General features: G+C 34.6%; 2 protein-coding genes across 2 annotated transcripts; both read right to left on the reverse strand.

Annotated features, from left to right (window-relative positions):
- Nucleotides 1–8,058: 8,058 nt before the first annotated feature.
- Nucleotides 8,059–9,742, reverse strand: LOC132182510 (cytochrome P450 89A2). The gene has a single exon (XM_059595776.2). The coding sequence runs from the start codon at nucleotides 9,691–9,693 to the stop codon at nucleotides 8,164–8,166; it is 1,530 nt and encodes a 509-aa protein (XP_059451759.2). The 5' UTR covers nucleotides 9,694–9,742; the 3' UTR covers nucleotides 8,059–8,163.
- A 6,368-nt stretch (nucleotides 9,743–16,110) lies between these two features.
- Nucleotides 16,111–16,941, reverse strand: LOC148585934 (uncharacterized). The gene has a single exon (XM_088516835.1). The coding sequence runs from the start codon at nucleotides 16,939–16,941 to the stop codon at nucleotides 16,111–16,113; it is 831 nt and encodes a 276-aa protein (XP_088372961.1).
- Nucleotides 16,942–18,379: the final 1,438 nt, after the last annotated feature.

Below are 18,379 nucleotides of genomic sequence, written 5' to 3' on the forward strand. Positions count from 1 at the left end.
GGAACAGATTTTAAAAAAGATTGTTTGGGAGGTTAGAACTCGAATTGCTGGAAAATGGAAGTTTCCTAGTACTCGTGAGAACATTCTTCTCTGTTCTTTGTGGAATTTGCCTGCAGAAATCCTTGCTTAGCTGTTGGTCTGCAGTATGCTGATTCTGTTTTCATGGTTTGGTTAGTTGTTATTTGAGCCTTGTATATTGGCTCTGGGTGATTATTTTTCTTGACCTGTTGTAAGTTCAAGTTCGGTTTTGGCCTTTTTAAAGGCTTGTAAGGAGACTTAAGGTGTTGTATGCTTTTGTTTTTAGCTTAATGAAATCTCTGATTCATCAAAAAAGAAAATACCGTAGCATTTTTTTTCCCCCTTGACATAGCATATGCTTATGGAAATCTCCAATGGATTTCAAACAGAATATTGGTTATATATAATGTTGTGCATGCACTTATGAGGTTTGCGTCCCACAATGATAAAGTATAAAGAATAACAGTGGTTAATATACCTAAAAGTGGACCCAAGCTCATTAGCTTAAGCTTTTGGGCTAGAAGTGGTGTCCTAATATGTATATTGACTTACTCTTGTTTGACTCCCCTTGGTGTTTCTCTCCTCAACAAATGGTATCAGAGATTGGGTTCTTTATTTTGAGGAATTGCTTCTGCAAAATTTGAAGTAGAAAAGTTTGATGGTCAGAATAGTTTTAGTTTGTGGCGTATCAAGACACATTCTTTAATACGACAACAAGGTTTGGCGAAGATTTTGGATGGCAATGTGCCATCATCAAGGGAGGAGCGTTTCATGTCGCATCTATATTATTTTAGTGTGTTTGAGAGCATCATGTGTGCTACGGAGTACACTCGTCCAGATGTTTCACATGCAGTTAGTGTTGTTAATCTTACCAAGGTTTACTGGTCGTCAGTGAATTTGATATTCCGTTATTTACGGGATGCTACAGATATTGGCTCAGTCTTTGACAGAGACAGTGGTATCAGTTTCAATGTCATTGGGCATGTCGATTCAGATATGCTGGTGATTTGGTTGTGACACGAGGAGATATTATATTGAAGAAAATTGCCTCGGAGGAAAATCCTATGGATATGTTGACTAAGCCAATTCTGGTTCTCAAGTTCAAGAGTTGCTTGGATTTGATTGTTATTTATAGCTTGTGATTGCCCATGTGGGTGTTGGAGGAGACGTCATAAGGAGATTTGCGTTGAGGACTTGATGGAAGAATTCAAGTCAAGGTGGAGTTTGTGCGGCTACTAAGTTTTTCTCCATCTCTTCACAAAAGGCTGAACAGTTCCTTTATATACGCTTGAAAGTTGGCTACTAATTGAATCCAAAAGCAACTTGGAAAAGGAATAAAAGTCGACTAAGAATAGGAGACCCAATTCGTTCAGAATTGGTTTCTACAAATCCAATTCAACAAAGGAAAATACATGATCCCAAAGAAGCAGAAAATAACATAATAGAAAATAGATCAAACACACATGACACCAAGATTTAAGTAGTTCAGCTTAATAAGCCTACATTCATTGGCAGAAACGACTCGGAGGAAATTGACTATTAAAAGTAGAGTACAAAGATAACGGGGAGAAAATCACTCAAAACCCAAAGCTCCAATACACCCAAATTTTACTCTTACACAAAAGAGATAAATATAAAAGAGAAAAAAAATTGATAAAGAAAACTCTCTTCTTCTCTACATGCCATAAGGCACAACAAAGTGAAAAAACCCTAATAAAATATGTGATTTCTAATTTTTCTCACACCTTCATCACAATCTACAATCTCTCTTTTATAGTTAGCAAAGTCGATTTACTTCTCCTAAAAGGAGAAGTTTTGCAAATTCAAAACCAACTCAAAGAAGGGAAAAAAAGAGAGTCAGGCTACAACTTCAAAAGGCCAAAACAAATAAGACAAAAGTTGATGAGCCCCACGTGAAAGACTTGAGATATTCATGGCACCACACAACATACAACATGTAACACCCAAGAAATTTATTAAGATGATTAAGAATACTTTGGTATAAATTAGATAAAATATATTCAGAACATATATTTGATGTCTAATTTAATGTTCTTTGTTTAAACTGAGAAATAGACAGTTGGAACTAGACTAAAAGAGAAATGAAATTGTTGGAGCTTTGGGAAGAGATAATTTTCTAGAAGGTTTATCACGTCTACTATGTTATAGTGTTAGTATGAACTTTCATGTAGGTTTAGAGTTGTGTGGTGCTGTCCAAACTAGTGGATATTTAATAACAAATAAAAAGAATTCCCCAGGAACCTTGTCTGACGCCTATTACCATCTAGTTCTAAAGAATTCTAAAGCATTCTTTTCATGACTATTACACTCCATCATATAATTTTTTAATCCAAAGACGTCTCTACCACTTAAGTTTTCCTTTTATAAAATTCCAAGTGTGTCCTAATTAAGTCCCTGCCAATAAATAGGCTTGGCAGTGCAATATTTTTATCATCCAGACAATCTCTCTTTCGTACTAAATGTTCAAAAGAAAGGAAAGGAAAAAAAAAGTGTAATATATATATATATATATGAAGTTGCTTGAAGTGAAATTGCTAGGCATAATTCTTTTATCCTTAGTTTATGTCAATTCTAGTTAATTATTAGAATTTAATTTATGTCATTGTGATGTATAAATTGCTCGGGAAAAGTTTGATTGAATATCTCAAGGAAGGATAATATATTCAATCATCATTTTTAATACATAAATAATATTACAAATACGTCGTTGCGTTGCCAAATATTATTATATATTTTACAATAGCGCAGTTTGTAATGTCCAAGTAATATTAGATATTACAGGTTTAAATAAATATTTTACTAATGTTGTTAGGATGCCTAAATAATATTAAGATATTTAGATATGTTGTTATAATGCCCAATTGATACTAAGATATTATAAATATGTCGTTATGCCGCCCAAATTTTTATAATAAAGGCAAAGCATGAAAATAATGTTTCTCGAGATATTTTAAGGATCCTAGGATTTGAAATAAGGCTTAGGAATAGAAAATGAAAGAATACATTATAATATAAAAAATATAATATTAATGCAAAAAATGTGCAGACAAAGGACACTACGTGTAAGGATATTAAGCTCAAACGGTAAGTTCAAACTTACTGACTCTGCATTATTTTACAAAAGCATGCTATGTATGTTTTGTTGAGCCCAGCTATTTTAATTACACATATGAATATATTTTGAAATGTTTTACATATATGTTAAATGAAAATGTGTTTCCAAAAGAAATGATTTATGAAATGAAGTTGAATTTTGGAAGGAAAACATTATTTGCAAAAAAATGATAACGCTATGAAATATATGATGTTATGTATGAATGCATGAAAATCTCAACAGTCAGGTGGGGATTATGCGTCTGACACCCCGATGTTATGAAATGGGAAACAAAGTTGCCTAATAGCCTAACGATTAAGTGGGGTCACATGCTTTACACATCAAAGCTATGAAATGGATAAATTATTAGTAACCTTGTGGTTAAGTGGAGCAACACTTAGTAAACTCTTGGGGATAAGTGAGAGTATAAATTCACTTATGATGTTATGTATGTTATGATATGTTATGTTATGCAAAGCTATGTACTTAAATTACGTTGATTTTAACTTATGTTTTATGATGTGTGCCAAATATTGCATGTTTAGACCCCTTAATTTACTTGTGTTAATTCTTTAGCTGTGTTATTATCTAATGTTCTGTGTTAGTTTTGTGTTTTTAATATTTTGTAGGTCGTTGAAGAAAAACTACTTTTCGGAAGAAAACATACTTTGAGAAGACCTAGATGATGTGGTTAAGTTTAACAAAATCCAAGAAATAGTTAAATCGGATTAAAGTTAAGATTTGATAAAATTTCGGATTGGATTCAAATTCAGATTCTGCACACGTCTCAGTATTTTGACCATAACTTTTTGTTCACATATCGTATTGAGGTGATTCAAGCGTCATTAGAAAGCTATCTCAAAATAATACAATTCATTGTGAAATAGGATTTTCCTAATTCGGACGTTTACTATTCCAAAATTATCTCGCAATAAAAGGATACAAACCTGGACGAATTTTATCCGATTTCAACTTGTAAAACCCTAAGTTTTAGGTCTATAAATAGAGAATTATCAAATTAGTTGTGAGAGGCTACGAATTTCAAGATTGCAGAGAAGAAAGAAGAGAGTTTAAGGTTTTCCTACCTTTTGGATCTCTACTTTGTGATTCTTATTTGTAAGTACTCGATTTTACATTATGAATTCAATCAATTTTGTTTTGTCTTTCAATAACATGAGATGCTAAACCTTCAACTAAGGTTGAAGATGAAACCTCACTTATGATTAGCAACTTTGTTTCATGTATGTAATATTTCCCAATTTAATAGTTTAATTGCTCTATTGTTTTAATTCTAATCAATTGGATTGAATAATTCTTATATATCTTTTGTGATTCAAGGATACACTTGATGATTTAAGATTATTCAATACAATTGATTGCTTGGTTTTCTTTGTTAAAAATTGGATTTTCCCTGTGATTTATTCTCTGGATACAATCGATGTTTTGATAACGATTTGATATTTTCTTGTGATTTATGGATACAGTTAATGATTTGATCGAATATTGGATTTCTTTTGTAATATGGGTTATGAATGGATACATGGGATTTTTTGATTAATTCTTTAAAGCACTAGTAAAACAAACTTAAGATTTATATGTGAGAACTTTGGAGAATATTATAAATCATGAAATTATGTTGTTATGAATTTGTGAGTACAGATTCTGAAACCTTAGTGCTTCGTCATAAGATTTCAATAACTTTAAATTGCTCATGCTTTTGCTTTTTCATTCAAACAAAAAAATCTCTCAAAAATTTGGAACTATATTAGGGTTTAATTAATTTAGATTTAAAATTGCTTTCAAGAATACAATTCCCAGTGGGTTCGATCTCGCACTTGCAATCCATTAACTACAATTGATTCATGCATTTGCGAGTTAAAATAAATTTGCACAACATTTTACTTATTATGTTATAAACAGTTTTATCGCTTCATGTTATGAAATGTGAAGTTAATTATGTAGTAAGAAAATGCAAGGAAATATTATTTTGATTTATTAATATGTACCAAATTGTCTATAACTTAGTTTACCATTTATCCATACATTTAGGGGTAATTGCCTTTTCCCCTATCAACTATAACACATTGTCACTTTCCCCTATGAACTGACAATCCTACTGCCCGACCATATCAAACTACAATTTTGTGTCCAAAACCCCCATTTCGTCAGTCAAAGGCGTTAACTCAAATGGTCAACCCGTCACGTGCGCCACACTTGCCATATTGAAATTTTCTATCCCACCTTTTTCCCTCCATTAACTACAATGCATTGTCATTTTGCCCCATGAACTGACAACCCTACTGTGGCAAAAGTGGGATAAAAATTTTCAAGATGGCATGTGGGACGCACGTGACAGGTTGACTGTCTGAGTGAACGCCTTTGACTGACGGAATTGGGATTTTGGGTACAAAATGGTAGTTTGATAGGGTCGGACAGTAGGGTTGTCAGTTCATAGGGGTAAAGTGAAAATGCTTTGTAGTTGATGGGGAAATAAGTAATTAATCCATACATTTATTAAAACTCATTTGTGAAAACCCTGCATACATGGTTGTTTCATAAACACGGGTGATGAAATACATTTTCAAATAAAGGAGGGCTCTCATATTAAATGGCAAGTTTGCTTGAACTTACTGAGTCGTAGACTTACAAGGAAAAAATGTCCAAGAGCTTATATACATATAATTTATACTTAAACTATGCATGTGAGACACTTAAAATTGTTACATACCATTATGCTTTCAAATCCGACATCCACATCAACCAACTTTATTCCATAGATCACCCCCTCCGTGACTCGAACCCCAGATGTGGTGTTTGACTCTGATATCAAATGATATAAACCTCAGGTAGAACTCACCATTGAAAATTGGCTTACAAAGAGATGGTTCTCAAGAACTTATATATACATAGTTAAGATTACATTTAAGTCATATGGAACATTTAAGTGCTTCTCCATGTCAGTTACTTTAAAAAAGAAAAAAACACAAAAGTTTTAGCCACTTAAAAAAAAAAAAATCCATTAAAATATGCTATAGTGCTCTTGTTTTTGTATCATAATGTACAATTAACCCAATCATTTTTACAATTATCCTTCAAAGTTAAAAAAAAAATCTCAATTTAGTGTATTAAACTTTTAATTTTTTGTAATGTCACTTATCCATTAGGTTTTTCTGTTAACCATAACCGATGGGTGTCAAAATTACCAAAATATCTCTCATTTATTTATTTATTTTTTAAATGCAAAAATTAAGAAGTTAGTGAAGATTTATCGGAATTTACAAAAATACCCACCTCCAAATCTTTATAATTTTTTATTTTATTTTATAATAAAAAATAAGAAGATTCTGAAAATTTTGACAGACGTACGTAAATGGTGCGTGTTCCACCAAAAGTAAAATTCTTTGGCGCAATCTCCCGAATCGAGGAAATATCTCTAAAAGATTGATATTCATCAATCGGGTCAAAGTGGGGAGTGCTCCCAAATGATGAAAGGTGGTTTGGTAAAATGTCCTCGTCACACAAGAGGTATATGGGCATGTCTAAAATGTCCTGGTAAAATATCCTCTTTACTTAGGCATGTCTAAAGTTAATTTGTGCATGAATGCATTTTGAAAGAACAAAAGAAAAAGAAATGAGGATTCTTTTGTGTTCCTTAATTATGCTTTTGCGCAAATTAATGGCTATCAAATCGAAAAGAGTAAAAAAGGAAAGTTCATAAGAATTGACAGAAATTTTTTTTCAAATCGGTTTGGAGGAAATATCGTTCAACCCACATAAATTGGTGTCAAATGTCTAAGCATTTAACATGCACATTAAACACTAAAGGTCATTCATAGCGGTTTACTAACTAAGGTTAACTTTTTTTTTTTTTTTTTCTTTTTCTTTTGGTTAAACATGAGACTAATGTTTTGTTTTTTCACCAAGGTTAGAATTAATGTTAAAAATTGAAGACCTAACGTCAGATTAGATTAAAAAAACCAAAATATATATATAGAAAAAAGTAAAGAGCTAACATTGGCTTAGAAGAAAAAAATAAAATAAAATCACATCTAAACAAGGTTAGAAAATTTTAGTAAACCTAAACAAGGTGAAGTTGATGAGTCATATCAAAAGCATACATTTTTCTCCATTCTCTGTTTCTCAAGAGGAGAAGAAGAGATTTTTTGGCATGTACGTGAAAACTGCTATTATATTAAGGTACTCTTATTGATATTTTAACAATTGAGTATTCGTGTTTTGGATAATATTTTGATTAATTTTAATCTCTATTTACTTATCTCATTAATAGAGAGTTATCTAACATTTTGATTTTTTTTTTCTCTCTTATTTTTTTTTTAAATTTTTTTATTTATTTTTTTGTCTTTTAATCTAACGTTGTTGTCTTTTAAACCGGTTTGGAGAAAATTTCTGTTCTTAAGCTATCAAATATGGACAAAGTTTTCTTCCAAACTGGGTTGGAAGAATTTTTTTTCATTTAGTCTATAAAAGTGACACGTGTCCATTTTTTTAGTAACATGTGAGATGCACATGAGTTTTTTTAAAAATTTATTCCAACTTTGTCCATACTATTAAAAAAAACATGTGCATCTCACATATTTAAGGGACATGTGTCACTTTTATATAGTAAATTAAAGAAAATTCCTCAAACCCAATTTAAAAGAAAACTTTGTCCATCAAATATTCAAACACAAATCAATCACAGAGAACCAATTATTGACAAAGATATATGCATGTATAGGAAAATGCTCAAATTTTCCTTCATTATATAATTTGGTGCAATGTAAATATCTGAAAATAGGTAAGACATTTATATAGATATTTTGGTGCGATAGTTGGTATCAATTATTGATAAAGATCTAATGCAATCAATCCAACGAAAGATAAACAATACTTAAAAAATAAAAATAAAAATAAAATTAATGAACGATAAATAAGGTACGTAGCATGCATGTCCTGCATGAGGCCACTACGTACGTATGATAATTATTCATACACAAACAACGAACAGCGACGTAGGTACTATCTACAATCTACTTGACTCTTGGGATAACCTGAGCTCGCACCGGATTCTTCATAACTACCAAGAATTCTTCCTTCTCCGACAGATCAACACCGTCCACCGCTTTCCACTCAAAATTCCAAACCAAATTTGCAACAAAGTACTCCAGAATAAGGGATCCATATTTGTAGCCGGGACACATCCTTCTCCCAGCACCAAAGGGCAACATCTTAAATGACGCCACATCACCCACTTCTTCTCCACCGTCATCACTACTAGACCTACTCATCATCCTTTCAGGCCTAAACTCCATTGGATTCTCCCACACCGTTGGATCGCGCCCTATTATTCCTGTTCCGATGAGCACCGTTGTATTTTTGGGGATAGTGTAGCCACATAACTCCATATCTTCTGTGTTTGTGTGTGGAACTAAGGAGGTGTTTGGAGGGTGAATTCTGAGACATTCGAGGATTACCGCTTTCAAATATGGAATCCTCTGCAAATCCTCCTCCTTAACCTCCTTCGCTCCTTGTTCCACAACTCGGCTGATTTCACCAAAAAGCTTGGCTTGAATACGCGGGTGCTTCACCAAATACGCCATGACCCAGTGGAACATCGTTGCGGTTGTGTCGGCGCCTGCATTGATAAACTCAGAGCTCAAGCTCAGTACATCGGCCTCCTCAAGCTTACCGGCGCCCTCAGAAATTTCCAAATCCAGTAAGGTGTCTGTGTATGTAACCAAATCCACTTCTTTGGCACCCTTCTCTTGCTTCAACTTCTGGCGAGCTCTAATATGAGGCATCAGGATGTCGTATTGACGCTTTAAAAATTGAGTGTACCTTTGCCAGCGCTTTCTATAGACAAGCTTCCCCAATCTCGGCCAGGAAGCGAAGACGCTGAACTTAGCGTAGCTGACAAGAAATGTATATTGTATGTGTTCGACTTCTCGAATTGCATCTTCGCCGATGTCACCATATGTCATGAGAATGAACAAGGAAAACACGGCGCGGTGGAGATGCTCAAAAAGTCGTACGGCCTCGCCCTCTTGCTTGGAACATTGGTTGAAGCTGTTAACCAATGTTTCCATGGATCGGTTGCGGGCGAAGGAGTAGGATTTCAAGCTAGAAGGGTGGAGAGCTTCGGACATGAGATTACGACGAAGGACACGCCAAGTAAGGCCATAGGGGGATCCCCCAATATCTTTGTGCTTGTTGCTGAGAACGTAGCTGACGGGGACAATTGGTGGGCGGTTTGCAAAGATGGCGCTGTTTTTAACAAGGGCTTGGTGGGCGATGGGGTAGGAGGTTATGAAAACGAGGGGTTTAGAGCCGACGAGGAGTGTCATGATGTGGCCATACTTTTGGGAGAGGTTAGAGAGGAGGGAACGAAGTTCAATTGTTGATTTGGGAAGTAAATGGAGGTGTCCTATTATGGGAAGAGAAGGGGGTCCTGGTGGGAACTCATTCTTTTTTGTGGTTTTGGAGGAGAAGAGAAGAGTGAAGAGGGTTTTTATGGAAAAGCATGCAGAGAGAGATAGGAGGATGATAAGCCACAACTCCATGGATCTAGCTAGCTAGCTCGCTCCAAGTATTAACTAGCTTGAAGATGGATGCATATGCTGCATGCCTTATTTATATGCAACAAACCAACAACCATGGCCAACTCTGTAAGACCATGACCATGATGCATTAATGATGCAAGTACTAAACAAAAACGTGTGAAGAAGCTTCTTTGGATCAGCCAGTTGCCTCGATCCGTACGTCTCTCTTTCTCTTTGGCATTGTGCGTTCTTTTTCTTTTTCTTTCTCTAAATTATCTCGTTTTTTACCACTATCCTCCAAGGGATGGTGGCGCCGCATGTGTAGTGGGTCAGGCCTTGCTTATGATATTTGTTTCCTCGGCCACTTGTCTAAGTTCATGACTTGGTCTCATTATGCCACGTAATAATTATGCTTTGCCCTCTTTTTCGGTACCATATCTTTTCTTCTTTTTTATTATAAAATTTTTGGAATTAATTTTTGGAATTAAATGTAAATCGTTAAAATATATATATATATATATATATATATAATTAATCAAATCTCGAAAATGCTATTCAATTGTTTTTTTTTTTTTAAGAAAAAAAAAACAAAAAATAGAAGAACACAAAGAATACTAAAAAACAGACACTTGAGAGAATAAGTAGCATTTCTCATATGAAATACATAATATAATATAATACTAAAAAAACGAAGGTTAATATAAAAGTTCACACACTTTATTTATTTAGCAATTTGTAGCTGCCAGGATGGCGTATAATAATTAAACTTATAAATTTCAGCCAATAGAACCTTCCTATATGTCACTTCATGTGGGTCAAGACAAAGAGGCCAAAACTTTAGCGCTGAGTTCTTCTTATTATTAAAACAATAATAATAATAATAATAATAATTATTATTATTATTATTATTATTAGTGATGACTTCTTAAGAACAAAAAAAGAGTGGCACTTACTCAAAAAAAAAAAAAAAAAAAAAGAGTGGCACTTAGCGGGGTACGTACGTACTATTGGCGTTCCTCGTGGAGGCTACTTTTTTTTGTTTTTGGTTAAAATTTTGTCTGTTTATACTTTATAGAGGCTGCTTTTCTTCAAGTTCAAATTTGTACGGTACGACTCTTGATATTTTGTTGTGGAAAATTCTGGTCTCTATGAATAGTAGAGCCATCAGAAACTGCGTTCAACTTGTGCATATAAACGAGTGCGGAAAATTTCGGTAACGAACTTTAACTCTGACTAGGTTTTTGCATCACTTGTTTTGACCAGAAACATGTTCAATAAACATTTGTTTAGCCTAAAAAATAACCATATGACCCCAAAAACAATTCATCTTGGCCCATAAAAATAGGCTTGGCCTCATATAAAAAGCTCACAACTAACTGACTGGCGACTTAACTTACTACGTACACCAAGTTAATTGAAATAGTCTAAATTTATTATTGTCTTTATGAAATTAGTTAATTAACCAAATTTTTCGGTTTAGTAGGAGAAAATGTTTCTACAATCACCAATTTAACCTATAGTCAACCCTACTGGGAACTTTTCTAGAAAGATTCGGCTTATATATATGTAAAAATAACATATAATCTTATGTTAAAATAACATATGGTTCATATTAATTTAACTACTTTTCAACCCAAGGACATTGACTAAGAAAACATAACATCGGAACAAACGTATATGCAAAACACACAGCAAACCAGTTTCAAACGAAAGACTAAGTTGGACTCTTCTCCGAAGACTTGCTCTGCATAGTCAAATCGGGCAGCCCATTTTGAATCCCAGGAAAGTAGCAACTTAGCAGCCTGCAGTAGTGACAGAGACTTCATCTACAATTTCATAAAACCATCAATCATAACTCGTAAGTGCTATATACATTGAGAAACACCACTAAGTACAAAACAACAAAAAATATATATATCAGAGCTAACAAAATATGAACCTTTGTGCTTCAAATTTAAATAAAGATCAAACAATTTTAAATATGGAACAGGCATCTCACCCATACAATAAACCTAGTGTTGTCTTGCAAGTGGATCTGATTGTTAGAGTTGGTGAAATTTGGTTTATATGCATGTGCATCTAAACGGGCTGTTATAGCGCCCGAATGGGAGAGCCACCGAGAGTACCAGAAATCAAGCATGTACAAACGGGCCTTAATGGTATCCGAACGAGAGCCACTGAGAACACCAATGTCTGGTTATGTCCGGATAGTGCTTTTGTATGTCTGGACAGGCAAGGTAACAAGTCCACAAACCCTAGACACATCCGAATGAGGTGGCTAGGCAGTTCGGATACACCACCTTATAACCTACAATTTCTACTGCTGCCTATTTAAATCTCTTTTTTGAGACTTTACAATTATGCTTTTATGAGAGTCAAATACAAAGAGAAAACATAAGAGAGAATAATAAGGTTTTCTATCGAGGTTTTAGAAATTGAACACTTTAAACAACACTCTTGTTTTGTAATCCTCTTGTAATGTTTTCCAAATAATGAAATTCACTTCAACTTTGTGGACGTTGCCCTTAGCAGTGAACCACGTAAATTTTGTATTCTTGTGTGATTGCCTAATCTTATTATTTGACGTTCTTCGTTCTTTTCGTGTCTCACGGGTCTTGACAAGATAAAGTGATTTTATCCCCAACACTGGTTTGCACGGAAAATTCATAGCTTTCAAGCTCTAAGGGAACTAAGAAACTTTAGGAACCCAAAAATATATAGAGAAGATTTTTGGTCAATATTGTGATTTGTGTCAAGGAGACTAGAGAAATTCTCTTTTGCAAAAGAAGTTCTCTTTAGTTTCGACGATAGTGATTTTGGGGTATATTGGGACTTTGTTTTTTCATTCACCACTAATTTCTACTTCAATTTTTTTTTTTTTTTTTTAGTAGAATTTCTTTCAAGTTGTCTTTCAGTCGTAGATGTAAGCTTGCTAAGCTGAATCACGTAAATCTTAATGTCTTTGTGTAATTGAGCCTATTTTATAATATAATTTCCTACGGCTTCTTTCCGGTCCTAAATATAAATTTGTCACAACAACTTGAACAAATAAATCAAGCCCCGTTCACTGATGTAACCATTTTTCATGTCAACATTTATGTGATATCAAGACCCTTAATTTGATACCATCAAGGGTGGTGATTCAATGGCCTAATGAAGTTCCCAAGTGGTCAGGACATGTACTAAGGCGTAGGTTCGAATCTCTACAATGAAAAATCCTCACATGATCGATGCAGAGGACAGTCTATATATTCTCGATTCTCTTGATTATTTGTTGTTTTCTAGTATCATTGGAGAAATCAAGTATGTTGTGCATTTGCGATGAGGGAAATAACAACTGGGCCTTCAGTATAGTCGTTGCCTAGTGATTGACAAGGAGCTTATAAATCATATGAATATTTATAAGTTTTGCACTAGGAGGGTGGGATTGAGATAAAAATAAACTAATTAAATTAAAGTTCTTTCTTTGGCCCAATTATCGATTAGAAGATTTGCTTGTCCAATTCACTTTGAATGGAAGAATTGTGATACATAGAGTGTGTTGAGTATACATGTGTGAGTGTTAAAAGGTTGAGTTCCAAATTTGAAAATATCATAAGTGTGAATAGTTAATATAGCATAATTGAGCCAATATTCATAGGCTTAAATTTTTGGGTTAAATGACGTCCTAACATGTGAGCCAATCTCCATTTTTAAATGTCTCTACATCCGATTAGCTATATTTCTATCTATTTTATTAAAATATTATTAAAAGTAAGAAAAGTTTTGGGAAAAAGAGAACATGTACATGAGGAAAAATGGATAAAAAAAAAAAAAAATTGAGAAAGAGAGTACATGTAGAGAAAAAGTAGGAAAATATTTGGGAAAAAGAGAAAACAGGTAAAAGAAACAATGAAAAATAAAATCGCTCCCTTTAAAAGTGCTGCTACATTTAGTTTTTTTTTTTTAGCTCTTCCAATCAAATATATATATATATATATATATATATATATATATATATATATATATATATATATATATATATATATATATTTTGGCTAATCCAATGTAGGGAATTTTTTAAACATTTGAAGAGCTATTTTAGATAAAAGTAACATTTGGCACTTCCATTGGGAATGCTCTACCCTCTTCTTAAATAAAAATAATAATAATAATAATAAAAATAAAAATAAAAATCACTCTGTATACAGTATACCTTATCTGCAGCATTAATATCAACATAGTGCTTCAACAAAGGATCCATTAGGGATTACGTACGTGTGTGGAGAAAACCATTTCAGGCATCCAATTAATATATATTTTTTTTAAAAAAAAAATAGCCAGTTTTTAAATCCAAGAAGACCGATCGAGTATCGTCAGACATCAGCAACTAGTTTCTTAAACCAAACCATACAAGAAATCAAGCAGAATTACTATCCAATATGGTCTTTAGAAATTTAATTATTTATCTGTTTTTTTTTTTTTTTTTGCTTGATAATTATATCATTTAAAAACAGAGGGGTTAATTATAATACTTTTATAGACGATATATACAATGATAATTACAACTCTCTTCTACCCTTTAAACTCCATTCTGCCAAGGAAATATTTACCTCCAAAAAATTATGTTAATTACCTAGGAAATAACCGTATATAACAATGTAGCTTGAAAACTTTTTGTTTCTTGTCGTACGTGCAAAATAACCAAATGGCCCCAAGAATTAAAAATTAAAAAAAAGGCACCAAAATATTGAACCTCAGTGGATGCCATCTCATTCAACTTATCCATCTTAAAAGGGTTCATTGATTTAGGGCATTTAATATGTTAATTTTTTGAAATTGAGACCGCATGATCTCTTGAGTTTAATAGGTTCACTGGAAATTAGCATGGACACGCAAAACCACGGCCACTACTTCACATACAACGAGGGAAATCAAAAACAAACAAGGTGCTTGTTTTGGGTAAGTTGTAGCTTCTTCGTCATTCCTGTTCTTCTTTTGGTGAAATTGATAATTAAGAGGTCCATGTGGGTGTTTGCTGTTTCCAAATCGACCACCTCTCTAGCTTCTTTATAAACGACGGCGTTAATTGTATTGTGATGTGAAAGACGGTGTTCGATCTTCTGCTTCTCATCACCAGTTTGAAGTATTCTGAAAAGTCGCGTGTTTTGTTTTCCCAAGTTGTCTTTAAGGTTGTTGTTGCCGGCTGATAGTTTCAGCACCGACATGGCACAAGAAATGAAGACTTTTTGCATATTTTTTGATGCAGTTTCGACGGCTGCAGCACCGGTGGAATCATTGAAGCATTTAGACTTGTCCAACAACTCCATCAACGGTACTTTCCCTCCACTCATCACCGGCCTTAACTTCTTGAACATTTCGCTCAACAACTTCACCGGACTGGCTGCCCCGGCCATGTACCGGAAATTTGGCAAATCGGTGTTTATCCATTATTCATCAAAAACGCCAATAATTCAACTATCACGTGCATCTGCATGGCGAATGGTGCATGAATCCCATTTTTCAAGAACCCATACAATTCACCAAATGGGCGATTCCGGCAATGTAGAGTTTGCTGCTGGGGGCTACAATTGCTTTACACATGCCCAACTGAAAGAAAAGGTTATCGAAACCAATTTGATGGCCGGTGGGTCGGATAGAACGACTGTTTTTCAATTTCCGGCGGATAATGGACATTATCAACCTCTTTCGCCTCCAAATGGGACGTCGAAAATAGAGACGAGGTTGTCTATGACCATAATCTTCTTTTCTATTGTTCTGTTTTAGTATTTTCTTTGAAAAAAAAAAAAAAAAAAAAAAAAGAAGAAGGATGTAACTTGTAGTCCAAGGCTTTGTTTTAACGCATTGTTTTAAATTGTACAGGGGCTACATTTCGCCATGGCAGAAGGCTATTATTATATTATTTGCTTTTTCTAGGACAAATATTCTCAAGGTACGAAAAAGATCTTCTACTAATATTAAGAGATCTGTAAAATATGTTGCTCACTCACTGGTGCTGAATTTCGTGATTTCGTTGACACCCCTAAAATGTTACCTCATTTAAAACTAATGCATGATATTCCTTTGCTAGCTTCCAAGAGGATGCCTTATTTTCCTTTGTTTTGTTTTTTTTTTTTTTTGAGGGGGGACGTGGGGGTGGGGGTGGGGTGGGGAGGAGAAGTAGTGGTAATTAATGTAGTCATATTATTCAAGGCAAATAAATTGCATAAACTCTGTCGAGATATAACCTTGGAAGTATTTTTAAGACAAGAACAATATTATCTCTATAGTACTGTAAGATATTAGCAGCAAACAAAAATTCCAATAGCCAATACAAAATTGTGATGTGAATTTATTTTTAAAAATTTCACGTAAAAAAAAAAAAAAAAAAAAATCAAGATTTATTTTTTTATTTTATTTTATTTTATTTTTTGAGAGAAAGATCGATTTTATTGAACATCACTCTGCTAGAGCTAATTGCTCAAGCAAAATAGTATCACGAATACATTCAGGAGGCTCTCTCCAAACATTATCAATCCTCTGTTTCACAGCATATCTTGAAAGAAGATGTGCCACCTGGTTTACTGCTCTCTTCACAAAACACATGTTCCATTGGGTAAACACTTGTAACTTCAACTTAATGTCTGCCACCAAATGCCCCTGACGACTCCAATCAGGCTCCTCACAGTGGACAGCATCAATAATACACCTGGCATCCCCTTCCAGTTGAATGTGTGTTAAGCTCAACGCATAACACGTTTCTATCGCCAACAGAGCTGCCATGGATTCTGCTGCTGCCGGTGTGAGATTTCCTTTGCGCGAGATGCAGCGAGCTTCAATCAACCGCCCTTGATAATCACGAACCACAACGCCACAACCCAGACAACCAGTAGCACTATCAAGGGAAGCATCCCAGTTCGCTTTCGCCCAGCCCTGATCCGGAGCCTCCCATCGGGTCAAAACTCCAGCAACTTGCTCCGGGAGAGGAACGGACCTGCAAACCTGAGCTTCCTTAAAGTCCTCAATTGCCCGATGAGCCAACTGTACCAGAGTTGTGGGGTGAGAAAAAGACCCCCCATGCAGGATGTCATTACGCCGCATCCAAATTCGCCGAGCTAATCCAGCAAAAAGTGCCATGTCCTCTGCTGTGCATTTCAGAAACAGATCTTCCACCATTGCCAAAAAACTTGGGCCTTCATAATGACTTTTTTGGAATTTAACTGGACCCATGCCCCATACGTCCGAAGCCGTAGGACACTGCCATAAGACATGGAAACCAGTCTCCACCATAAAGCCACACAGGGGACAAACGGGGTCCTGGAGAATCTTCCGCTTTAGCAGATTTTCTCTGGTGGGTAAGATGTCATGACAAGCCCTCCAAAGAAAATCAAGATTTATTGATATTAGAACTATCTTATAATTAGGTTAAAAAATAACTTGAATTTTAACATGCAGCTTGTGTAAATTGGTCAATCACGACTTGACCTTTTTTTTTATGTGATTCAATTATTGCCTTTTATATTTAATACTACTTTTCCAATACTTATTTATTCGCCCATACATGTCTCGTTAATAAACACCTGAAAAAAAAAAAAAAAAAAAAAAAAAAGGGGCCCAGGATAGAAGCTGATCGATATATATATCAGTACTAAGAGAAACAATAACTAGGAGATATTTAGCTAAATCGTGTGTTAAGTAATTGGTGTTGCGATGAACTTAGAAATTACATTAAAAGAATAGCCTTCCATGCATATATAATGATGTTGTTCATCCCAAAAAATTTCCATTTATAATGATGATGTTTAATTTTTATTTTTTATCTAAAAATAATCGAAACTTATTTATGCAGGCTCGTGGAGTCATCTACTACATAAGTTTCTTTGTCCTTGTTACGGGAGTTTCAGCATCACAAAATGAAGGCCACGCTGCCCCTAATAGGCTAATACTAATTATAATGAACACAATACGCTGTTCTGGAAGATAGGTGTCATTTGTTTAGTGGTTGTGGGCGTGGCAATATTCGTTATAAGCTTGGGACTACGCTATGCATGGCTTGCTTACTTGCGTGGGGAGCCAAGGCGGGTGGTAGAAAGGTTACCAAGTCTAGTGTTTGTGTGTGGGGAAGTGGGTGCTTTTGGAACCATTCACTGTGGAATATGTCAAATGGAGTTGGTTGAAGGGGACAGTCTACGCATCCTCCCCTGCGCACATATATTCCATACAGAATGCCTAGTAGCTATGGTCGCCATCGGAACAAGTGTTGCCTGCCCCGAGTGTCGACGTACATTTGGGGTACTCACCCCACCAGCACCAGACCCAGAGCTGCATTGGGCTAGTTGGTTAGGACCATTAGCGTATCTATATCATGCTCTAATTATTTTGGGTGGTATTTTAGTTGTAATGAAGGTTGGGAAGTGGCCTCATATATATATTGAGCGTAATCAATGTCGTATAAGTGTAGATGCCATATTATATTTTTGGAATTGCAATGAAAAATTATTTGTATAAAGGTGAGATGAGTCTTGTGCACAAGTTACACGAAATTATAGAATCAGTGTTTCTAACCAACAAAATGAAAGAAACAAAGAAGCTAATTAATGGTCCAACTTGTCACGTATATGTCAATCAACTTTTGTTGAATTTTAAATTTCACTCGATACAAATTAACTTCAGTCACTTAAAATATTGATAACTTGAGAAAACTCATTAATTATTATTAAAATGGGAA

The sequence above is a fragment of the Corylus avellana genome, chromosome 5 (assembly GCF_965113065.1).
Source record: "Corylus avellana chromosome 5, dhCorAvel1.hap1.2, whole genome shotgun sequence".
NCBI lineage: Eukaryota > Viridiplantae > Streptophyta > Magnoliopsida > Fagales > Betulaceae > Corylus > Corylus avellana.

Coding starts and splice junctions, on each gene's coding strand:
- LOC132182510 (XM_059595776.2), bottom strand. CDS start 9,693: ATGGAGTTGTGGCTTATCATCCTCCTATCTCTCTCTGCATGCTTTTCC.
- LOC148585934 (XM_088516835.1), bottom strand. CDS start 16,941: ATGGTGGAGACTGGTTTCCATGTCTTATGGCAGTGTCCTACGGCTTCG.